This window comes from Cydia strobilella, chromosome 19 (genome assembly GCF_947568885.1).
Source record: "Cydia strobilella chromosome 19, ilCydStro3.1, whole genome shotgun sequence".
In the NCBI taxonomy this organism is placed as follows: Eukaryota; Metazoa; Arthropoda; class Insecta; order Lepidoptera; family Tortricidae; genus Cydia; species Cydia strobilella.
The window spans coordinates 13820804-13846827 of record NC_086059.1 but is presented as its reverse complement, the minus strand read 5'-3'; the positions used below and the strand labels follow the sequence as shown (position 1 = coordinate 13846827).

Here is a 26024-nt window from a genome sequence, read left to right as displayed (position 1 = left end):
CCTAATACCTTCTGGGTGGTATTACCCACTCTCGATCACCTTTCTCCTAACGGCGGGGTCAGTATCCTCGGAGGCTGCAGTGCCGAGGCGCCTTCGCACCGACGCGCGCGCATCCACATCGAGATCGATACATTCTGGTAAGTCCTCATATTTTGATCTGCTGTTGTTGGAAATTGTGTCGTATTGTCGGTGGGATAAAGCGTGATTTTGAATAGAAAAAATACAGAATGTCCCTAAAATTTTGTTGCGGCATATTGTTGACAATTTTAACAAACGCTTGCGTTTGTGTATCGTAGCTGCCTTTAGCTTTGTTATTTAATATAAATTTAAATTTTTAATAACACTTGTAAAAACGTGTGGAAATATATCCCTAAAAATTCGTTGTCAATATATTTTGGGCCATTGTATGGATAAGAAAATCGTCAAAATTCAATCGTCCAAATCAGTTTGTTAGAAGTTTTTAGCTTTACTCTGTTTTTGGCCGACATATTACAGTAATTTCTAGATCTGAGGTTGTGAAAGCAGGCATTTTGAACAGCAAAAAGAGTTGTTAAATTTGAATCCGAACTTTTCCCTTTTTTTACATTATACAGATTGACATATTACGATAAGTTCAAATTTTTTGATCTAAGGGTTTGTTGTTTGAAATGATGTCTTATTATCGGTGAAACAAAACATTATTTTGAATAGGAAAAATGGGATGTTGATCGTCAAAATCTAATCATTCGAATTAGCTTAAAGTTTTTCGAATTAGTTAATGTAGTGTGTCTGTACTCTGTTTTTGATCGACACAGTCATTACGGTATTTCCAGATTTAAAGTTCTTTCACTGGAAATTATGTCGTATTCTTTGTGAAATACGGCATGATTTTAATTGAATTTCGTGTTTTGTTGTGTTAAAGTCCGAATTGGTTTTGACCATACACAGATAGATTTGAGTTCACATATTTTAATCCAAGTGATTGCCGTTGGAAATTACGTTTTATTGATGTTACAATAAAGCATGATTTTGAACAACAACGATGTAATTAGATTATGTATGGCAAGGTAGTTAATATCTCATTGTTAAAAAATTTCAAGCATAATTTTGAATTGAAAAATAGTTGTATTACGTAATAGTTCAAATTATTTCACAAAAACTTATTTATTTGTTGAACTTGACAACTAAAATGTCAAAGAGATTTGTTTTGACACCTCCCATTTTTTTACGTTCGGAAATCACACACTTTATAGACTTTGTAGCAATGACATTTTCTGGTTGTTGTATTTACTTTTCACCTCAGCAGCTCGAACAAGCCTACTTTCGTCACACCCTGGAGTGAGGAAAGTACGACTTTCCGCACTCCAGAGACTGAAATAAAGTAGCTTTTTAATTTAGTGAAGGCCATGAACTGCCACTTCGTAGTTTTATTATAATTTTTTTTCTGTATTATTCTGTGTAATTCGAAATTCGAACTACATTTTAACCTTTAATATGTTCTCACTACCGAGGTGAAAAATTGTATGTCCAACACGAGAGCAATTATTGAATCTTTCGCTTTCTCGGGACTCAAAATAAACACTCGCAAGAAAAACCAACTTTCCTCTCTTGTTGCACAAATAACTATTGCTTAATCAAAAAAAACCATTTGTTAAGTGGTACCTATTAATACACTACCTGGTTAAAGGGTTAAATATTCTGATTTAATAATCTGCAGAAATCTATATTAATATACCGTTGAATTTTAAGATAAGTTATCCAACGTTATAATTTCAAAATTGTAAAAAAAACAGCATCACGTTCACTCACTCACTGACTCACTCGATCCCCACTCACTTCACTTACTCACTTACTTACTCACTCACTTCACTTCACTCACGCACTCACTCACTCACTCACTTCACTCACTTCACTCACTTCACTCACTCACTTTCACTCACTTTTTAATTAGCACTGAAATATAGATGAATGTTTTAAATAGCCTTCCCGCGCCCTCGTGCTATTAGAAGTCGTTAAAACCTTTGAACTTCATTTTCACCTCCTGGGCCTGGTTTCCAAACATTTAGGTATTAGTGGAGCTAGGTATGCATTATTTTAAGAGGATATGTTTTAAATTTATTTTTTTATCTTCAACGGCTTATTGCCAATATAGTATATCACTGATTTAAACTTTCACGATTTTTACTCATTATTATTTATCTCCACGGGAATTAATCGCGTAACATAGTTTTAAATTTACCTCCAACGTTTCGAGGACGGCGTTGTCCCCGTGGTCTCGGAGAAGACTGGCTAAAGTTGACATCAACATTTTCTAGGCGCGCGAGTTTTTCGAACTACCCGCCGTACTCGAAACGTCGGAGGTAAATTTAAAACTATGTTACGCGATTAAGTCCCGTGGAGATAAATTATAATATAGTATATTTTCTATCTTCGAAATTACTAAAGTATTAAACTCTACCTCTTAGCCTTCGGAGGGACGTTGGCTCTCTGTGCGTGTTCTACCGTCTGTACAATAGGGAATGTTCTGAAGAACTTTTTGATCTGGTGCCACCTTCACGTTTTTACCACCGCTCCTCCCGCCAAAGAAACAAAGCTCATCCTCACTTTCTTGACACGTGGCAAACCAAAAACAAGCGGGCATCTAGCTCGTTTTTGCCCAGGACGTGCAAGTTGTGGAATGAACCTTCTGAGGTGTTTCCCTTGCGCTATGACATGGGGTTCTTCAAGAAGCAGGTATTTAGGGTTCTCAAAGGTGGGCAACGCATAAGTGGCTCCTCTGGTTTTGCTTATGTCCATGGGCGGCGATGACTGCTTCCCATCAGGCGGCTCGTCTGCTCGTTTGCTTCCTATTACATAAAAAAAATATACTTTTAGTATTATAGACGTTAAAATGTTGATTAAACATTTTAGAGCAAGCGGAGACTTGATTTCGTTGCATGAATACCTACTGCATGATTTATTATACCTAGCGTGAATATTCGCACGCTAATTAAATGACAATAAACTTCATCATCATCATCATCATCATGTCAGCCGATAGACGTCCACTGCTGGACATAGGCCTCCCCCAAGGCTCGCCACTCCGACCGATCCTGTGCCGCTCGCAACCACCGAATTCCCGCGACCTTCACCAGGTCGTCGCTCCATCTCATTGGAGGCCTACCGGCAATAAACTTTATACATAATATATTCTAAAAGTGCCGCAATATAATATATTCCTTAATCATTGTCTCTTATGAACAACATCATGTAAAATTGTACTTAAAGGAAATAAATAAATTGAAATTGAATTGAATTCATTTTTTTTGAATTGTAGCACAGTCCACTATCACCGTCTAATTTGCCTAAAGATTGACTACTAGAGAATGCATTATGGCAACTCCATTGGTTACATAAAACATAATATTAATGTAAAAGCGCCCTTGTAACCTATTTAGAACATAAATGATGTTTTTTGCGCCATTAAAGAAAAAAATCTCAAAACATAAATTATAAGAATTATAAGAGAGATAAACAAAAAAAATGCATGATTAGTTAGCGCCACTTGCACCATCCCACTAACCCGGGGTTGAACGGTTAAACCGTTAACCTAGTGTCAAATTGTCCTAGTAACCATGGTAACTCCAGGTTTAACCGCTTAACCCCGGGTTAGTGTGATGGTGCAAGTTTCATGTTCAAGTTCAAATATACTTTAGATAGATAGATAGATATATTTATTTCTAATTGGAAATTACATGTTATTTTCACTTAAAAATATCACAAACTTACAAAAAGATCGTCAAATGTAAACAAAAATTATAATAAGCAACAAAACAAAATATAAGATAATCATACAAACCAATAATGTTAACAAAAAGAAATAAAATTTATAAATCATCATCATCATCATCAAAATAAGTCAAAATCGATGTATTTATTCATGTAGGCCTATGAATGGTAAATAATATGTACGTAATAATAATTAAATCATTTATTCACACAAAACAATAAAAATGTGCACACTACATTAAAAAAAATACAGAAATTGAGAAAATCTTAAAAAATAATCTAGTTACATGTAAAAAATACGTTCGTTACGTACGTTACGTATATATTAATTAGTGGGCCTTGGTTAGTTAGTGGGTGGGTTAGTAGTGGGTTATTTTGGCCAAAGTCATCACAATACTTGCTTCCTTTCGTTTGTCGTTTGTACGGTTGTCACCATGGCTAGGCCCCCAGGTAGCTTGTAAGGTGTAATTTAATTGCAACAAACTAGGCCTACAATGTAACTTCGATCTAAACTACAATCAGGTACTTTCTCCCCCATTCACCCACGCAGCCTAAATATCTAGGTCTCAAACTAAGCCCTTTCTCGTACCTAACCAGTTTATTAACATTCTAGGCTGACCTATATCCGACAATGTCTAGTGCCAGATATAGAAACCGTTATTTACCTAGGTTTCGATCTGGTGCATATTTTATGCATTTTGGATTTAATTGCAGTATTTAGGTATATTTAGATGACTCAAATCGATAATGTTATTTGTAGTATGTATGAGTCATTATGGGAATCATCTACAAAATATTGTAGGTATGTATAGGTACAGTGAACTAATTTAGTAGCCTTTCAACTGCATCATCAGATCAACTTCATTTTAGCATATATTTTTATTATATTGTCATCGGAAAAATAGAAGTACTCCAAATTTTGAGAGAACGACACATAGTAAAGAAAATCTAATCTAATGTACAGGATATAAGGCACGCACACATAAATTATACGAGTATAACATATTTACAAATACACGTAGTTGACGCAGTGAACCAAAATAAGTGTGTCAAATAAGTACTGATTCCCTAAGTAAGCTAAGATCAGGCTGCATTCAAAAAACTAGTAAAGGTAAGGTTAACCTGATAATTTTCCCGCCGTCTTCATGCTCGTTTTAGTTGGTTATTGTCTAGTTAGCTGCCTGTTAGCTATAGTTTTTGCGAAAATTCCCAGGACAGAGGCGAATCTTTTTGTATTAAAACTTGCAACTTTAAATGCATTTTTTATCGAAACCAGTCTAAATTTTTTGCAAGCTTTCTAATGGTACCCCACACGATTCTTACAAATGAAATAAAAAATCTGGTTACCCCTCTCAACCCCCTAAATTTCCCCCTAAAATAAGTAATAAGCGATTTTGACTTATTTACAATTAGTGGTGTTAATTGCTATAACTGTTTCAAATTTTAGGTATCTACGTCAAATGGTCTTTGAGAAAAACGCATTTAACTAATTTGCAAGACCGAAGTGATCCCATAAGTGTTCCGTTAGTCAAAATAAGTTTTGCACGGAACACTAAAAATGAGTCTGAGGTTATACGTAAATAACATTACTTATGTCGTTGACAACCCCAGAATAAATTTTACTAAATACTTTTATTAAACTCTTTAACTTTACCAAACGCGTACCAAATCAATACCTCAAATGCTCTCGATCATTATTTATTAATCAAAGATACCTAAGGTCATTAACCCCGGGTTGAACGGTCGCTGTTTACGCGTTATAAACAAAAGCTGCCCAACCTGTATGTGACGTCACGTGAGCCTGAATATTTGGCTTAAATGGCATTTAGGATTTGTACCAAGTTTGCACCAATACAAGGAAAATGCTAACTTTAACCCCCTAGAGCCCAAGCCAAACAATGAAATGAGGGCTATCGTTTTTTTGCTCACCAGTTGGCGCCTCTGTTGATGGTGGTCCAAAAGACTAAAGAACAGCTGACAGTCATTGAAGTGACAAGTGACATTTGACATTTCGAACTATGGAAAAGACCACCATCTACACTAGTGCCCCTAGCGGCGAATTCATACGCGTTAGCCCTCATTGTCGCAATCGCAACCTGTACAGCGCGAACAAGTTGCGCGAAGAGCACTTGTTGTTGTCAATAATGACATTGTCAAGTACTGCCTTAGACAGTAGACAAGATGGCGCTGGTCGCTGCTGCAAAGGCTGCGTTCAGCTTATGGTTGGGCCGTGTCGTACGGCTGCGATCGTGACCCAAAATGGTCCCGCCGGAAGATCAGCGCTGACCTTCGGTTCAGCATTATGCTGAGGCGAGACCATTTCGTGGTAAACTTCAACTCCTACCTATTTTATAAATTCCTATAGTTTTATTTATACTTTTGTATGTAATTTTAGTCTTAAGTTTATCACGAATAAAACATTTGATTCTAATTCTGATTCTGAAGTAGTAAAATTCATGTCTTAGACTTACGCTCCGCTTCTATGGCTTGTTGTCAAAACAACATTAACTCATGGCACAAAATACTGGTTCTAATATGTGCCGGTTCTATACGTTAGTAATTAATATTTTGTATTAATTAGTACTTAGTAGTAGTAGAATAGTTCTGAGGTATTTCCTTTGCGCTACGACATGGGGTTCTTCAAGGGTATTTAAGGTTCTCAAGGGTCGGCAATGCTTAAGTGGCTCCTGTGATGTTGCTTATGTCCATGGGCGACGATGACTGCTTCCCATCAGGCGGGCCGTCTGCTCGTTTGCTATCACATAAAAAAATAGTCCAGTGGATGATCCGAAGTGGATGTTGGCTTCCGACACCAAAGATATTTTGCTCTGTCCAAACGACGGCGCCATTAAGTAATTTGAACAATATCCCTTACACCAGAATACACATTACGACACACGTAGAATTAACATTATAGAAAAAAATCCACTCAAATTGCCTTGAAAAATTGACATGTAGAAAAATGTTTCAATCTATAGTCTATCTGCTAGACAAAACTACTTACTATTACAATTTCTAGCTACATAAACTAGTACCAGACAGATATATGGATGGTTCTTTAAACTTCATGATATTTCAGAAATGCGTTTTTAAATGAGAGCGTGACTTGTATGACTAGTATATCAGTAAGTATATTTATGTTTCAGATTGTAACAATGATTCGTCAGGTGACACTTCTGGCCATATGTGTGCAGGTCATCACATTCAATGTGGTAAGTCAATATTAAGTGCTATTCTCACTATTTTAAGTGCAACTTGCGCGTTCCAGGATTAGCCAACTAACTCGGAATTAACTGAATATTGTCTTCGGTTACCGCGATAGTTACTCATGAAATAAAACCATGAAAACGGATTATTACGAATTAACGTCGGGATGTATTATAAATTCAATATATGCGATATAATCCGTTTTCATAGTTTTATTTCGTGTATAAACCCTGGAACGCGCAATTGGCCCCAATCTTTTTGAATAGATGACATTGGAAAGATATTCCAATTTTCAATTGCATTAAGGCTGAAAGATAATTATACAGGCCAAGTGGAAAGTACAGTCAGCAAAACTATTAGCTTTATCATCCCTGTATTTGCTGACTGTACACTGGCATCAGAATGATATTTGAATCATGTTATTTAGTTATCGTGTATTTCGCTCGTACTTGTTCGTTACGTACATATATATTGGCGCGGGCGACATTCACGATTAACGCTCACGGTTTGTTGTTTATACAAGTATGAACTCAAATATTTCGGCAACCCAAACAGAATTTGAACCCAACAAAACTCAACGTATTTAGCATAGATAACAGCTGTTTCGAAACCGAAAGAGAAATGATCTCAAAGCCATTGTAGGTGACGATAGCAATGAATATTCATTCTGTGAGTAGCTTTCATACATGAAAGATAGAGGGAACGGTTGCGAAAAACGCTTGTAGGTCAGTGGAAATGCGGGTGAATTTAACTGCGGGTACACATAATTGTAAATATAGTGTACCTGTACCTATACCTATATAAGTACTGATACATTACACATGTGATTACAGATGTACAAGTTTCAAAAAGTTGGAAATGTTCTCGGACATAAATTCACAGGAATAGGAATAGGAATTAATTAGTTCTGATAAATTTCACAGGAAACAACGGGAAGGTTGACTGGTAGAGAATGCCTTGTAGCATTAAGTCCGCCTTTTGTACATTTGTATTTTCTTTTGTGCAATAACGATTAAATAAAATAAAATAAATAAACATTAATTTAGGAAATGGAAAATTTAAAATTTTCATATAAATATATGAGGTATTCTATAAAACCATTCTTATGGCACATATAAAAAAGATACAAAAAAGATATAGAAAAAAGGTTTACAGAAAAAAGAAATGTAGGCTATTTTGAAACTTAAAAGTCCAACTTTATTTAATGGTGATTTATTGACATTAACCTTTCGTATGCGCATGTCAAAAAATTGCCATATAAAAAGCAATCGTGACAACTTCTTGTTTAAGTTGAATATATATGGAGCAATCTGCTCCTAAGCATACGAAAGGTTAAATCACGCGCCAACTGCACTGCGAGTTATGTAAATATTATCTACTCAAGTTGACATGTTTACAGTACACATACAGACACATCTAATGTGATGTATAAACATTCTTTATTACATGAGCCCTTTAAAAATTTAACGCCATAAAAATCTTTCAACCAACGGCATTTACCTATTTCTCATGACGTTTTTAAGCCCAACTGAACTAGCTGTTCTAATCTATGAAACTCCTGAATAGGGGCTGAATAACCTTGTAACCATACTTGATGAAAGGGTGGCTTTTGTTCCAAATGGAATTAATTTACTGCTTTGAAAGCTGGTAAAAGTTCTCTAATATGAGTCAGGAGTTACGCGCTTAGAGGTACAGGTGGTAATGTACTTACAAGCTACGCTTTCGACTCCAGCGTTTTCACGTTGCGTTGTCACGAAATCAATTTCACGCTACTAATTTCGTAATGTAAATCCCGCTTCAAGGGATGATTTCGGAAATGAAAACTAGTCTATATTCTTCCTCACAACTCATAATCTCCATACCAAATTTCATCTCATTTAGTTCTGCGATTATTGGAGTTGAATCCCGCATCCCTTTTCACTCCCTTGAAGGGCGATTTCTGGGATAAAAACTATCCTATGTCCTTCGCTGGGACTCAATCTATCTTTAGGTATACAAAATTTCAACTAAATCGGTGCAGCGGTTTAAGCGTGAATATGTAACAGACAGACAGGCAGTTATAATGTTATGGATTTCTATAAAATTAATCAAACTAAGTGTCATTCAATTCTGACCTACTCCAAACTCCAAAGAGCGAAGTCAGATCACATCATCGGAAAGATTCCCAAAAAGCAATTTGTCTTAATTAGTAGATGTTAGGCTAACGACAGATGCAATTAGGGGCCTCCGACAAAATGGCGACTTATAATTTTATTAAGGGATTACTCACAAATGCTCACTGACAGCTAGTTCAGAAGAAATATGGCCTAAGTTGTGATAAACTAGCTAGAAAGACGTTGTGGCATATATTCAAACTACAGATTTTATAAGGCAATAAGCGCTGGTGGCCTAGCGGTAATAGCGTGCGACTTTCAATCAGGAGGTCGCGGGTTCAAACCCCGGCTCCTACCAATGAGTTTTTCGGAACTTATGTACGAAATATCATTTGATATTTACCAGTCGCTTTTCGGTGAAGGAAAACATCGTGAGGAAACCGGACTAATCCTAGCCAGGCATAGTTCCCCCTCTGGGTTGGAAGGTCAGATGGCAGTCGCTTTCGTAAGAACTAGTGCCTACGTCAATTCTTAGGATTAGTTGTCAAGTGGACCCCAGGCTCCCATGAGCCGTAGCAAAATGCCGGAATAACGCGAGGAAGATGAAAAACAAAGATTTTATAAGGCAGTAAATGACCACCGGATTAACATTATCATATTGTTTTGTTTTTCTTACTCAGAATTTGAGAATATTTTAGGGGCTTGCATCGTGTTTTATTTTTAATTTGGTCCTTTAACTGTTTATACAGTAAAGTGTAATCTTGTATAAATTGGTTAACACCGAGTTAGTTGGCTAACCCTGAAACGCGCAAGTGGCCCTTATGGGTTAATTTATCAACAATCGTTTTAATTCATTTTCTTTGGACGAAAAATCATAATTTACAATATTGATTTCGCACCATGTGGTGTTGCTACTTATATGATACCATTCTTTTATTAATTTTTCGATAAAAAATTTCATATCAATTTCATCCACAAGTGGCCGGCCGCCAATTCGTTACGCTGCGTCTTACGTAGGCGAACACGCGAACGCGAAGCGGCGCGTCGCGGTGCGGCGGGCCCACGGCGTTCGCGTTCGCAACGAGATCGCACACGTAGGACACTTCTATAGGTATCAAAGGATTGATTCACCCCGCGCCGCATCGCTTCGCGTGTTGTTCGCCTACGTAGTACGCTGTGTTAGCGTTTTTGGTCCACCTGCCATGTAGTCGTCTTGCTGTACTATGAAATGCTATGTAACGCTAACAGTTTTCTTTTAAATCTCCAGGTGCACACAGCAAAGCAGCAAGTCGCACTCTCCGACTCCTACCTACCCGTCGCCATGCAAGTCATCGCCCACCTCACCGACCAAATGGCCTTCGAGGCGCGCGATGAGCCCAAAACGACGACCAGTCGACCGACCAAGTCGACCAGTCGACCGACCAAGTCGACCAGTCGACCGACCAAGTCGACCAGTCGGCCGACGGGTAGACCGATGACGACGGGCAGGCCGATAACGGCGAGACCGGACGCGGTGTATGTCAATACGTATCAGTTCAACAGGCCGGGTACTAGGTGATGGTCTTCTGCTGTCTTCCTTCTATTTTTCACTATTTTTAATTACCTATATATAATATTGTTTGTTAATAATATTTTTGACCCATAAATTTAAAGACATATGGGTCAAAAACAGTCGGGAAAATCGGCGTTTTTTCTCACAAGGATTCGGATATACATATATTTCAAAGACTAATAAACTTACAATCATGCAATAGTTATTTGTGCAACAAGAGAGGAAAGTTGGTTTTTTTTGCGAGTGCTTATTTTGAGTCCCGAGAAAGCGAAAGATTATATAATTGAATCATGAGCGAAGCGAGTGATTCTAAATTAGAATCTTGAGCGTAGCGAGGGACTCAAAAACACGAGATGTAAAATAACTTTGCTCTCGTGTTGAACATATAATTTTTCACCTCAGTAGTGAAAACATATTAAAGGTTAAAATGTATTTCGAATTACACAGAATAATACAAAGAAACGAAAAAAAAAAAACAAAAAAAAAACGAATTTGTAATAGAAGTATGAATTGGCAGTTCATGGTCTTCACTAAATTAAAAAGTTACTTTGTTTCACTCCCTGGAGTGAGGAAAGTCGCTCTTTCGCCACTCCCTTGAGTGAGGAAAGTCGCACTTTCCTCGCTCCAGGGAGTGACGAAAGTAGGCTTGTTCGAGCTGCTGAGGTGAAAAAGAAGTAGACACTTTGAACGCCGATAAAGATAAAGTACTAAAGCTTTAAAGTTCGTTTGTTTTATGATATTTACAGTAAAGTAGCATAATCTTAACTCATACTTAACAATTTTCGACCCTTATGCGCCTGATAGTTTATACGAAATACTAAATAAAGCTTGTGACACTAGAATTTAAGCAAAATGAGAGAACAATTAAAATCACGTTTACAAAGTATTAGTCTTTATAATATCTTACAAACTTACTAAGATTGTAAACCAGTTAACAAACTATGAAATACAAAGTTGGCCAGGTTTTCGCCGCATTCACCCTTTCCCTTTGTAACTAAATTTTAATGGGTAATGCCAGAGACCAGTTGAAAATAAAGACTCACTGCAACACAGCAACTTTTCTGGCACCTCTGGCTTAAAAACCTTTATACTAAAGGATCGATAAGCCATGCTTTCGCAGTCCCTATGCGCACTGAACATCTGGACCAAGCCAGCTTTTGCCTTTTTGCTCTACGCGAGATTTCTGTTCTCACTGCGCTGGTTAAAAAAAGTTGCGTTAGTTGAACTTAAATGGCGATATTATAGCGTTGCGCTTTGAATTCTTTGGACGATTAATGTACAGCCTAGCAAGATTATATTTGGCTCTGTGATATCGTCACTACGAACAGCTTACATAAAGGGGCCCACTGACTATCAGTCCACCGGACGATATCGTCCTGTCAGTTGTTCGGAACTGTCCAATTTTTGTTCTAACTGACAGGCTACATAATCTTTCCTTCCTCCTTTTTGATGTAAATATTCAATAGGGAATATTACGCGAAACTCTGCGCAGGTGGCGCCACTACCACAATCTGAGGGTCTATCGCGAAACAAGAAAATCGAAATTTCGTTATCTAACATCTCTGTCACTCTTGCGCTAAAGAGGCAGATAGCGAAATTTCGGATTAGCGTTTTCCGGTAGATCCTCTGTAAACAAACCGCTTTGATGCATAAATGTCATATTTTATTATCTCTGAAAACTTGTCAAAAACATGTTAAAGGTACAGTATGTATAAGTTACTCTATGGTTTACTAAAAGGCTAGTGCTGCACTCTGGTAGCAGAACATTGCAGTAATTACTAAACTTAACTTAACTATTGTATTCTTAATATTTTTTCTTTCATCTTTGGGAATATTTTAGTCACTTTTGTAGTTATTACCATTAACTGGTCTCTACTAGCTACAACTTTCTTACTTCTCAACTATTTCCATAAAGTTGAAACGTTGGTGCAAATGACGCAATAACAAAAGGTAATATATTAATATGGGCGTGTTGTCGGTTAAGATCTTTTGTAAATAAAGGATAGCAAGTTTGAAACTTTAATTTACGCTTTTTGTATTATTAATTTATAAGCCTATGATGTTCGTTTAGAATTTAGATGCTTTGATTTGATGATTTTGACGTAAGGGATGCTGAGAATTTTATCCAGGTAATATTAATATCATCAAGGTGTTTCATTTAAATTTATATATGTAATTTTGCTCACACACAAAGTCAAAGTTTAGTTTTGAGTCCATCTAGATTTTTGCGTCAAATCTACCTGGCGCATGTTAATGTGAAAAGAAGTAGGAACATATTTGTCCGATGTAGACCTGTCCATGGACTGATTTTTGCTAAGGGGTCCGACTGAATATTAGTCCGCAGGACGATATCGGCCTGTCAGTTGTTCGGAACTGTCAAATTTTTGTTTTAACTGACAGGCCGATATCGTCCGGCGGACTGATAGTCAGTGGGCCCCTTAATTCTCGGACAGATGAGCCCCCAAGATAGATCTACACGAACGTTTATTTCTATCTCTGTCTTTCTTGCAAACTTCAATACGTAGACGATTTTCGAATTTCGATGCTTAAATTAAGAATTAGATTAATTTATTGAGAAAACCTTATTGCTAATGTTACAATGTGTTATTAGGTTATTACAAAATAACTAATATACAAATTAACTCGTTTAGGCGCTTTCCGACTTGAAATATTGCAGTTTCTTTGTTAAACTTTGCGGGTTAAATGGTCGACTGCCACTGCAGTGCAGTTGCAGTAGTATTTCACCTCAAACTTTTAGTTAACGAAAGTAGTTAAGAAGAAAAATTAATTTTAAAGTTTACTGAAATATGGTATTCAATTTTGTCCCCTGCAGAAACTTTATGAGCAACTAAGATTTCAGTTTTCCGTACCAAAGTTGGTCAGAAGAATTTTTATTAAAATGACTCAGAAAATCTTTGTTTGAAATTCTTTTCTTCGCTGTTGTAAGTATAATAAAAAAACCACCAAAAACTTCACATTCCAATAAAATATGACGTTTAATAGCCGCGCTTCCACACTTTGCCACTACAAATGCAGTCTTTTATACTCGTGTTTATGATAAATTACATCTCCATGTGAAAGAAATAAAAGTGAAGACCAAACAAATAAAGAACTTAAAAATATAAGAGATTCTAAAAGCCACCTTTTTTTCTTTACACAGGCAGCAAACAACACCGTATCACAGGCCCGGCCTCTACGCCCCCCTCGCGCCCCCCACACCCAACGACCGCACTTACCTCCTCCCCCCCAATCAAAACGCCCCTTACACAGTCATCCAGCCACAGAAAACTAACACGAACGAGCCTCTTCTCTCTATACATGAAGAAGAAGTGAAGCCACTAATCGAACCGAGTCCAGAGTCGCATCTTCTTCCACCGCATTTTGAAGCTGATGTTGATAAAATATCCCGCTCAGATAGTTTAATGCTTGATGATTGGGAAGAGAATCTCCAGTATTTATCCCCAAGTGTGAGGGAGATGATTAAACTGGCGAATGATCCTGATGATGAGAGGTTAATTGAGGATGTGAGGGCTGGACCTCAGGGGAATAAAGGAGGGTCAAAGCTGAGTGCCTCGAATTTGAGGTTAATGCTGTTGTATGATCTTCTAAGCAGAGAAGCTAAGAGACAGAGGCTTTCGGATTATTATGTGAGTATATTATTATTTACTTTTTTCACATTTATAGAATGGTGCAGCTGTACATCATTTAGCAAGGATATTAACATGCAGTCCTAGATTAAAACATATTATAGATCGACTCCAATGCATTTTAACATACAAGATATATACAGTGGTACTACGTAAACGAAATTAATAACTAGCTTAAATCTAAAATAGGCCCTTGAGGCATTGTACCAAGGATGCTGGCGGCATTTCCCCGCTGTATCGCAATGCTGATACGTTGTGCGAGAAAGCCGCCAGCTCTTCGGTCACCAGTTACGTCAACCAGACGCTTCGCGATTTCTGCAAACCACTTATGCGCGCTGGGACCCCATGGACCTAGAGTTTCAACTCCAAATGGAATGAAATTATACTCTCTACCGAGGCTCTTATATTTATTACATAGGTTTTAAGCCTTATAAAATGTAATACTAACACAATGGGATCATGTTATCTTGAAAATAAATAATAATTGAAAATAATTAATTGAATACAACATGGAAGTTCAGTGTTAACTAAGAATTTCTTACGTGAGAAACAATCAAATGAGTTTTCGAATATTGAATGATCTTCCTAAACTTCTTAACTATTTATCAGCCACAATTGGCTAGTCTCCTTAGTAGTTTTTTAGGCTTTTTTAATATTTCTAAAGATATCATTAGACGGCGTTTTGTTTTTTTCTTCAGGCTTAACACGCCCTTTAATGTTCTGATATTGCATGTGCCTGTGACAGACATCAAAAAAGTTTAATCGTTTTAATATTAATAAGCTGACAATAGTCACACGCAATGCTAAAATTTAAACATAGCAAAAGCGTTTTATGAAGTTTATCAACTATATAACCATTCGTTTCTGAAATTCTGACACGACCTATATTAAATTGTATATAGGTATATATTATTGCCTCAAAGGTAAATAGGTATTTACTATTGCCTCAAAGGTAAAACAGCAAATTAATGTATCCGCAGGGAAGTCAAGTAAGCCCCGCGGTGCAACTTTGCATCGAATGCAAACATTCCTGTTCCTATTGCTTTAATTAATTATACAAGATTCTCGCAGAATCCCGAAGAAATAAAACAGTGTATTTCTAATCATAATTCTTAGGTAACTTAGATTTCTTAAATGTATTACACTTCTGTATTAGGTCACAATTGATTTCTGATATTGATTCGATGCGTCCATGCGTAGTTCAGCCCGGACCTAAAATAAAAATCCAGGACCAAAAGAATTGTCAGTTGTTTCCTTTTTCTCTACGACACCATGTATGACCTACAAGTCTTTTTTACAGTCGGACACTAAGTAGAAATTTCTAATTAGATTGACGATTAGTCTCAAAGCACATTGTTAAAATTATCTAAAAAAAACCTCTATGTAAAACCATTAAATATACGAGACCATTTTTTCTCATCGCTCGCACAAAGGACTACTAGACTACCTAAAGTAGTGAAGTGGAAATCACTCACAAATATAAAAAATGTTCTACCGTAAAAACACGGTGATACTCTAATATTAGCCGGTACTGTATACAAACGATAGTTCTTAGAAAAGATTTCACTTACGTTACGCTACGACTACCTCCGAGTATTTTTATGTCGTTGACGACTACTCTTTCTGTAACTAAAAATAAAACAAATGTAGGTATTGCTAGTTAAGTTAGATTTTGATCTCATTTACAAAATAAAGTAAATAGCACGTTGTCACTGCTTCCAATAATAGTAGATTACGATACAAGTGAGAAAAATAGGAAATTAACGAGTGGCGATTAATTAAAACACGGCCAAATTTAAATAGGCACTACAACTAGTTGTGAATTCGTTGAAACAAAGGGAAAATTATCTAGTCCCAATGACATAACCGTCCATTTCCATCTCAAAAACTTCATTATTTTTCCTGACTCTTCTATAACCATAAACATACCTAATGTAAGCCTAATTTCACGGTTTTCCGGAACCGCTGGGAATCGCAGAACGTGTACTCCTCTCTAAATCAATAAAAACGGTGGACTTCATATTGAATTTTCTTACAAAATGACCCATTTTAATGGTGCTTGAGTGTAGAACAATTTCAACAGACACGAAATTTTAATTGCTTATCGTAAAAAAAACGTATTTGAAAAATGCTCTAGTGCAAAAACGTATAACTTTCTGCACACTTTTTAGAACAATAATGACCCGCTTTCAAAGCATGAGAAATTAAAATAAATTAGTTGAAACAAAGGGGACATTATCTAGTCCCAATGGCATAACCTTCCATTTCCATCTCAAAAACTCCAATTTTTTTTCTGACTTTTATAACCATAAACATGATGGAAACCTAATTTCACGGTTGTCCGAATCCTCTGGGAATCGCAGAATGTGTACTCCAGTCTAAATCAATAAAAACGGTCAGCTTCATATTGAATTTTCTTACAAAATGACTCATTTTAATGGCGCTTGAGTGTAGAACAATTTCAACAGACACGAAATTTTAATTGCTTATCGTAAAAAAAACGTATTTGAAAAATGCTCTAGTGCAAAAACGTATAACTTTCTGCACACTTTTTAGAACAATAATGACCCGCTTTTAAAGCATGAGAAATTAAAATAAATTAGTTGAAACAAAGGGGACATTATCTAGTCCCAATGGCATAACCTTCCGTTTCCATCTCAAAAACTCCAATTTTTTTTCTGACTTATAACCATAAACATGATGGAAACCTAATTTCACGGTTGTCCGGATCCTCTGGGAATCGCAGAATGTGTACTCCAGTCTAAATCAATAAAAACGGTCAGCTTCATATTGAATTTTCTTACAAAATGACCCATTTTAATGGCGCCTGAGTGTAGAACAATTTCAACACACGTATTTGAAATAATTGAATACGTATTTGCTGATTAGGAGGCAAAAGGCCTTTCTTAAATATAAATTTGACGTATAAAAATGAAATCGAAATTGTTTTTAATGCAAACATTAGAAAGAGGCGACAGTCAAGCTTTAAAATTCAGGGGCCTATTGCATAATCAAATTCAAACTACCTAATACTATTAGTGATTTTACATACAAAATCACTAATAGTATTAGCTTGTTTTTTATTATGAATTATGGCCCAGATCCGAATTTTATATTGGTTTTACTATACTCTCTATGCATTTCTTTCGTATTTGTATAATAGGGTGTATTACTGCAATGTTCTGCCGCCAGAGTGCAGCACTAGCACAAACCGAAAACCATAAAGTAACTTGCCTTAAACAGTTTTTGACAAATTTTTACACGTTTGTTACGAATAAATATGACATGGATGCATCAAGGCGGTGTGTTTACTGATTGTGCTAGTGGCGGCCCCTACGCAGTTTTGCGTTATATTCCCGATTGATGAGATGCTGCCAACTGCATACCTTATTTATAAATGAATACCGTTCATCAAGTGTATAAGCATGCAGTTTTGATGCTCGCAACACTACTGCTATTAGCCCTATGTCGTGGAGATCTTTCGATTTACGACCATCAGCGTTTAACCGTTGTTCTGATAATCACATATGACAAGGGTTACCAGATACAAATTTTAAATTTCCTGAGAAAATTCCTGAATTGTGAATATTTTTCATGACACTTGACGACGTGTAGTCTGATTAAACAAGATGATTTAACATTTTCGTGTTCCGTCCGCATTCCTGACGAAAGGCGAAATTACCTGATAAGTCAGGAAAATTCCTGACATCTGGTAACCCTAATTATGACTAATGGCGTTATTTATAAAAGCGCTAGAAGCCTAAACTAGCTATTAATCGTTTCTCTTAAAACTGTAATTTTGACTGTATGAAACTGGTATGAAAGGAATAGAACATAAAGTAACTAAGTAAGTAATTGAGTCTCGTAAAGTTTTATGAGTAAGTCTCCCTAAATCATCGATTATATTCGAGGATACCATTTAATTGGTATGACATAATCCGTCGATCTCTTGCCACCATCAATGTACCCGCTCTTCTTGAGCCGACTGGCATTATCAGAGATGATGGCAAGAGGCCCGATGGGATGTCCTTGGTTCCTTGGAGCTTGGGACGGATGTTGGTGTGGGATGCTGCGTAGACACACTGGCACCGTCCCACCTCCAACGGACTAATGTAAAAGCGGGCGGAGCGGCGGAAAGCGCCGAAATTTTAAAACGTAATAAATATAAGAGCCTCGGTAGAGAGTATCATTTCGTTCCATTTGGAGTTGAAACTCTAGGTCCATGGGGTCCCAGCGCGCATAAGTTGTTTGCAGAAATCGCGAAGCGTCTGGTTGACGTAACTGGTGACCGAAGAGCTGGCGGCTTTCTCGCACAACGTATCAGCATTGCGATACAGCGGGGAAATGCCGCCAGCATCCTTGGTACAATGCCTCAAGGGCCTATTTTAGATTTAAGCTAGTTATTAATTTCGTTTACGTAGTACCACTGTATATATCTTGTATGTAAATAAATTTGTGAATTATTGGTATTTTATTATCAAATATTCGTTTCTAAATAAGACCTTTTTTAGAAAAAAGGCGTAGCATCTCTACTTTTCAGACAAAAAATACAGCATGATGAAGAACAACCGTCGTTTCATGCTAGTCGTTATATGGATATTGAAAAAGTTCGGTAAATTGTTCGCAACTTCGGAACAATGCTTGGTAGAAAATCTTCCTCAACACTCATAAAAACCGTAACAGCTATTCAAAACTTAGTAGGTATCTTTTTTAACTGACGTCAAAAAAGGAGGTTACCAATTTATTTATTTTTTGTCTATAACTCCGTCATTTCCTTTTAGGGTTCCGTACCCAAAGGGTAAAAACGGGACCCTATTACTAAGACTCCGATGTCCGTCTGTCTGTCTGTCACCAGGCTGTATATCTGATAGCTAGACAGTTGAAATTATCACAGATGATGTATTTCTGTTACCGCTATAACAACAAATACTAAAAAGTACGGAAGCCTCGGTCCGCGAGTCTGACTCGCACTTGGCCGGTTTTTTTTTATTGGTAGTGGAGGTTTCGTAACTGGACACCCTATCGTCCAGTTACGTCCGCTATAAAACAGAGCATCTTTTACAAAGGGATCGATAAAAGGTTTATTGGTCGCGACGGACACTTTTATAAGGGCACGGTTCCATTGTTTGAAATTATAAAGGTTAACATTACCCCACTACGCGTAACTCCCTTTGGGAATTTTAGACTTGGATTTTTGTTTAAGATGACGGTTTAGAGTTCGTCTATGCTTACTTAGCACCAACTTGAATAGAACAAAATATTGTCTTCGGTTACCGCGATAGTTACTCATGAAATAAAACTATGAAAACGGATTATATCGCGTATATTGAATTTATAATACATCCCGACGTTTATATATATATATATATCTACGACGTATATCTTTACTTGAAAATAATTGTAGTGTATAACTAGCCTTATGAACCGATTTTGCATGTACAACCAGCCTTAAAGTTTGTAGTCTATGATTGTTCATTATTTTAGTATGTGGGTATTTTTGCACTTTGTAATTTTTCCTCAGTCACCCGTTGACCACGAACGCTGTAAAGGGTTCGAAACGTCGGGATGTATTATAAATTCAATATACGCGATATAATCCGTTTTCATAGTTTTATTTCTTGAATAGAACAAAGTTAAAAAGTGTCATCATAAATATCCCATTTTATACCAATAATATTTCCTAAATAAAAAGACTGTTATATTTATAGAAGAGCGGGGCATCCTGATACAGGTACATTCACCTAAAAGGAAGTCCCAACCACTGATGGTAATTTGTAGACTAAGCTTACAAGGAAATAAAACAATTTTCATTTCATTTCATTTCATTTTCATTTCATTTTCATAGAAATTTGATGTCAACGATGACATTACCACACTTTGTCATTGCAAATGCCAATCAGCTGAGTCCGACTCGCGAAGATTTCTTTGGACCGATTAATCCGTCTTTGGCTTTGGACCTGCGGTGCCGATATATCCGTCATTGGCGTCCAAAAAGTTAAAATTTGTTATACCCAACTGACATTTAGCGATTGGCACGGAACAAAAGCATACATAAGGGGGCACTCTCTAGTAGAGGAATGTTGTTTTTATTAGTTTTAAGTTTATCACGAATAAAACATTTGATTCTTTGATTCTTGACTGTCACGTTGTTTCATTCGTCCGTTTCGGGATTTGATGCGCACATTTTTTTAAATACAAGTTTTAGATTGAAAGCAGGATTTAAAAAACAAATTAACATTGTAACCATTGAACTTATTAACATTGATTGCGTCGTATTTCGTATTACGAATCAACCTGTATAATCAAATGTCATAGTAACTGTATTGGTAGATTTAAGCGCGTTGTGGGCACGCGCGTCTTTAACGTGGACGTGATAAAAGTTTAACAACGGCGCCGTAAAGCGGTTTCATTCCGCCAAGAAATGAGACACAACACAACTAAAATCAGACCTTCCAAGAGGGCTATAACATAAAGTTGTAGATTTTAGTTACGTTACGTCGGTACCTAAGTTATTTTGATTTATTTAGGAAGCAGTTAATGAGGTATGAGATGCCCTAACTTGTCCTCTCAAAGGGATTCACGAGTATTCTGGGGGTCGTAGGTAGGTGGGTATATATTTGATTGATTTGATTAATTAATTGACCGGTTAAATACGTGCCTATACTTGTATCCGGTCTGTCCCGGCCGTCATGTATAGTGCCGCGTCCGTCCGATGTCCGGGCTTAGCCCCGGGCAATTGCCTAGGTTTGTCCTAAGGTCTGAGGTCTATGAGTTCCCGCTCCGCGTCGTTGCAGTCAATGTTTTGAATTTTTACAAGTTTTAATTTTTAAACATGCTCACTGGTTCATTTCTTCTTATTTCTATTTGGATTTAAGGAAGGGAAAGAGTAAGCTTAAACATAAAAATCGGCGTTTTTGATTTGGAGGATACATTTTTTTAAGACCTTTATCATTAAAAAAAGGTGAAGGTTTTAATAAGCCGGTAAGGATAAATTAAGTAGGCTTTATAGGCTTTATGGCCCGTTTATTTTATGATGTCCACAAGAAAGTCGCATAGCCTTAACTCAGATAAAAATGTGACCCTAGGGCACGTATTCACTATAAACAATTTTGTTTATAAACAATGTTGGTAAACAAAATTTCTCAGAAAATGTATGGTACTCATTACGAAACATTGTTTATAAACCTAGTTTCTAATTAAAAATGTTTATAGGGTGGCCGTAGGATGCGTTAACTAACTTTTACACAGTGTATTGTTACATTTAAGAAACTACGGACGAAGCGAGTAGAACGCAAAAGAGAAAAATACTACTCTAAGAACAAATTAAATTATTTTCAATGAAAATATTTTAATTTGTTTTTTCAAGTAGGCACACTACTATTTAAACTATAAACTGAAATAAATGTCATATACGAAGAAGAATAAGATATACAAAGGAAAAAATGACCAAAGCCTCCAGTGTCCAGAGCACACCAGCAGCAGAGCAGAGCAGAGCACAGAGAGCAGAGCAGTGGACACTGGAGGCTTTCGTCATTTTTTCCTTCGTATATGACATTTATTTCAGTTTATAGAAAAATACTATGTTGCAAAAAAATCATACCCATTTTATTCGCCACTTTTTTCGCCAACAAAATCAAAATGGAAAATAAATTTTTGTTTAGACTCATGGCTTCAACCTTGTGAGTTATAACACTATTAATGTACAATGTCGTGAAAGATTAGGTACAGATATAGCGTTCATGGTATTTTAAGGAGATAATTTTATGTTGTGTGCCGAACTTTATGTTCACACTTTATAACCCTTTTACTTATTTATATCATTACTAGCTTTTGCCCGCGAGTTCGTCTGCGTGGAATTAGTAATTTGGGTACCTTAATTCTTAAACAAATCTGCTTTTTAATCCATCCTTTTTTCACCCCCAAATTGGTACACACTATACATTTCCACCCCATTTTTTACACCCTTAATGGATGACTTCGGGGATACAAGTTATTCTATATCCTTTTCCACAGCTCAAACTATCCCCATACCAAGTTTCATCTAAATCGGTTCAGCGGTTTTTGATTCCCCATACAAATTTCCACCCCCCTTTTCACCCCCTGGAGGGGTGAGTTCTGGGATAAAAAGTATCCTATGTCCTTCCCCGGGACTTAAACTATCTCTATACCAAATTTCAACTAAATCGGTTTAGCGGTTTAAGCGTGAAGAGGTAACACACAGACAGACAGACCGACAGACTTTCGCATTTATAATACTAGCTTTTGCCCGCGACTTCGTCTGCGTGGACTTAGTAACCCCAGCTAGAATAAGAATAGAATAAGAAAAATCTTATAGCAATTATTCAATTTGAGCATATTATGCACACAAATTAGCAGACACTTCATTAATTATCTCAATACCACCCCGCTTTTTACTTTCTTAAGGGATGATTTTCGGGATAAAAACTATCCTATGTCCTTCTCAGGGACTCAACCTATCTCTATGCCAAATTTCATCTAAATCGATTCAGCGGTTTAAGCGTGAAGAGGGAACACACAGACAGACAGACAGACTTTCGCATTTATAATATTAGTATGGATAGTATGGATATCCATCTTGCGGGACGTGATTTGGATCTATCGATAGGTATAACCAAAGATAGATATAACTCCGTAATAGATGGATACAGTCTAAGGAAAAAAACGTGCCTCTAAAATCACGAAAATTTTATTCTCGATCAGAGGGCGCCACTAGTTTTGGCCTACACTCGTATAGAGGGCGTTGACGGTTTCGTTTGTTATTTATAATTTTAACGCATATTAGTGAAAGAACATGGCTCAAAATCATATAAAAATAATTAATGCAAATAAAAAAATCATTTATGCATATTTAAATATATTTTAACGTATTTTTATAAATCTTCATTTTTAGTTTTAAAGTATGTCGATAGATGGCAGTGAATTTACAGCGGTTACAAAATTTACTATGACAGTACCGCTCTATCTTATTATATCCTCTTTGGTATAACAAAGTTATGATGTAGGCAGGTAGAGATGTATATAGTAAATAACCAGAGGTACAGATGTAGTAAATAATTGTTTTCCCTCGTATTATCTCGGAAACGTTCGTATTAGTCATGCTACTTCAGTCAACCCATAGAGTAACTTATACTAGAGCGGTACTGTCATAGTAAATTTTGTAACCCCAGTAAATTCACTGCCATCTGTCGACACACTTTAAAACTAAAAATGAAGATTTATAAAAATACGATAGAATGTATTTAAATATAGATAAATGATTTTTTTTTATTTGCATTAATTATTTTTATGATTTTGACCCATGTTCTTTCACTGATATGCGTTAAAATTGTTAAATAACAAACGAAACCGTCAACGCCATCTATACGACTGTAGGCCAAAACTAGTAGCGCCCTCTGAACGAGAATCAAATTTTCTTTATTTTCGAGGCACGTTTTTTCCTTAGACTGTATCCATCTATTACGGAGTTATATCTATCTTTGGTCAACCTCAGTACTTTTTGTACCGAGACTGACAGAAATAGAAAGATACGTTCGTCCGTGAAAATACGAGGAAAAACAATTCTGCACTACAAGTGTACTTGATCGGGTTGAAATAAATAATTATTATAGTCTCAATGTAAACTTAAAAAGGCCGTGTCGTAGATACACGCAAGTTGATGACGATTTCTTTTAGGTAATTAATTGATAGATTAATACTAGAAAACCTAGGAAACAAAACTTCGTAAGAAACATCTCATAGTCTTATCTCGTTATCTTATCTTTTATCTTTATCTTTACTTATGACTGTAATAAATAAATAAAATAAATAAATAAAAATCGATTATTTCTGATCTGCATTGATCCATAACGGTGTTAGTATAAAAATCCTAAAAACTATGTTAAGTACTAAATTAAAAGTAAAACTAAAACTAACTAAGAATAACGACTTATAAATAAATATAAAATAATACTATGACTTGATACTACGTATATTACATATACCATTTTAGTTTTTCGTTTAATTGATTGTAATTGATGTTTGTTTTTGTACTGTGTTTGTTTGTGTAAGATTCTCGAATATTTATTTTCGTATTAAATTTTTTCACTTCAATTCAATTCAATCTTTATTTGCAACCAAGTAGATACAGTTTACACAAATACACATGCAACTTAATGCTAGGTAGGTACATACATAACTACTAGGACCCGGTAAGGGCTTAGCAAAGTATTAGGGTTTTTAAAATATTCCTTATCTAGATTTCTTTGGCTTTCATTCATTCTTTCTTCCAATTGGTACATAATTCATTAAGTCATTCATTACTTCATAAGGTTTTCTGGAAGAGATAGCTATTTAGCGATAAGATCGCCTGTTCTTTATACCTAGTTTTTAACTGTATTCCATTTTCTGTGTATTAATAACTGATAGTTGCACAATTAAGAATACACGTTCAGTATTAGTAGTACCACTGTATATCTTGTATGTAAATAAATGATTATATATTATAACTATATACACTTACTTATTATCCAAATAACAAAACCACTTAAATTCCAGGGCTTCTCTCCCGACGTCCTCCAAACCCTCTCCGAGTCCGCCGACGGCGGTGCGCGCGCGCAGCTCCGCCTAGCACTATCCAAGATGGTGGAACGCAAGGACTGTCAGCACGAATACGCCAACAACAGGGCGCGAGAGATGGTCGACGAGCTGGCGAGAGACGAGTCGAAACTGTCGAGTGAGATTCGGTATCTGCAACCGCTCGTTTATAGCAGGCTTTAGACGTTAAGATAAGTTATGTTTACCCAGGTAGCAAAATGACGTCAAATGACGTCAGCGACGTCATAATGACGTAATAATGCCGTAATAGTTTCCAAAAAATAGGAATTTAACCTTTTGGACGCCAATGACGGATATAATCGGCACCGCATGTCCAAAGACGGATTAATCGGTCAAAGACCACAGAGCAACATAGACCTACGTGAATGTGCATAAAGTTCAATTTCAGTTTTGTCACTTCGGTGACGTGACGTCCGAGTGACAGCGTTTGTTTGACACGGCGTCGAAAAGGTTAAAATTTTAGAAAATTTCGTTTAAAAATTACAGAAGTTTTGAAAGTTTTTCACGTGAATAGAAAATGAGAGATGAGTCAGCTGTCAAGTGAGATACGGTATCTGTAGTCGCTAGTGTATAACAGGTTTTAGACTTTAAGAAAAGTTAATATTAGTATTAGTAGTTTCTGAAAAAATAATATTAACGAGAAAACAGATCTGGGGGCCGATTTTAGAATTTCGTGCGCTCGAGTTCGTCACTCGAAAATCTGTGGAAAACGGCGAAATGTTATTTTTGAAATATGAGCAATAGTAATTGGAAATCTAGTGGAACACCACTAGACCACCACTACCACTAGTGGTCAATAGACCACTCGACAAAAACCAAAAATGAAACACCTGTATATATACGCTTGTTTGATACAAATAAACATTCATTCAGTCATTCATTCATTCATTCAGTCATTCATTCATTCATTCAGTCATTCATTCATTCATTCATTCGTTTTCAATTCTATTGGTAGATTTTAAATGCCTAGTAGTGGAGATATATTGAAGATAATCACACGAAATCAAGCGCTCGAAATTCAAAAATCGCTCCCTTGGTAATGGAAATATTTGTTTTCCACACGTTTGTGGGAATTTTACGAAATATTTCCAAGTGTTTTTTTTATAATTTTAGAAAATTTCCATCGGTATATCAGTAATTGCATTGCTTCAATCTGCCTGCCCT

At 36.4% G+C, this 26024-nt stretch overlaps 1 protein-coding gene across 1 annotated transcript; it reads left to right on the top strand.

The window, feature by feature from the left end:
• Positions 1 to 52: 52 nt before the first annotated feature.
• Positions 53 to 25038, top strand: LOC134749880 (uncharacterized). Its single transcript, XM_063684879.1, has 5 exons — positions 53 to 137; positions 6894 to 6959; positions 10315 to 10562; positions 13760 to 14246; positions 24801 to 25038. Exons 2-5 carry the CDS (start codon positions 6903 to 6905, stop codon positions 25020 to 25022), a joined length of 1014 nt encoding a protein of 337 aa, XP_063540949.1. The 5' UTR covers positions 53 to 137; positions 6894 to 6902; the 3' UTR covers positions 25023 to 25038.
• The last annotated feature ends 986 nt before the right edge of the window (positions 25039 to 26024 follow it).

What these genes read in the sequence shown, in the direction of transcription:
- LOC134749880 (XM_063684879.1), top strand. Translation starts at nt 6,903, where the DNA reads ATGATTCGTCAGGTGACACTTCTGGCCATATGTGTGCAGGTCATCACA. An exon ending in AGGTCATCACATTCAATGTG is followed by an intron (nt 6,960 to 10,314) that starts GTAAGTCAATAT and finishes TTAAATCTCCAG; the next exon opens with GTGCACACAGCAAAGCAGCA. An exon ending in ACGGCGAGACCGGACGCGGT is followed by an intron (nt 10,563 to 13,759) that starts GTATGTCAATAC and finishes TTCTTTACACAG; the next exon opens with GCAGCAAACAACACCGTATC.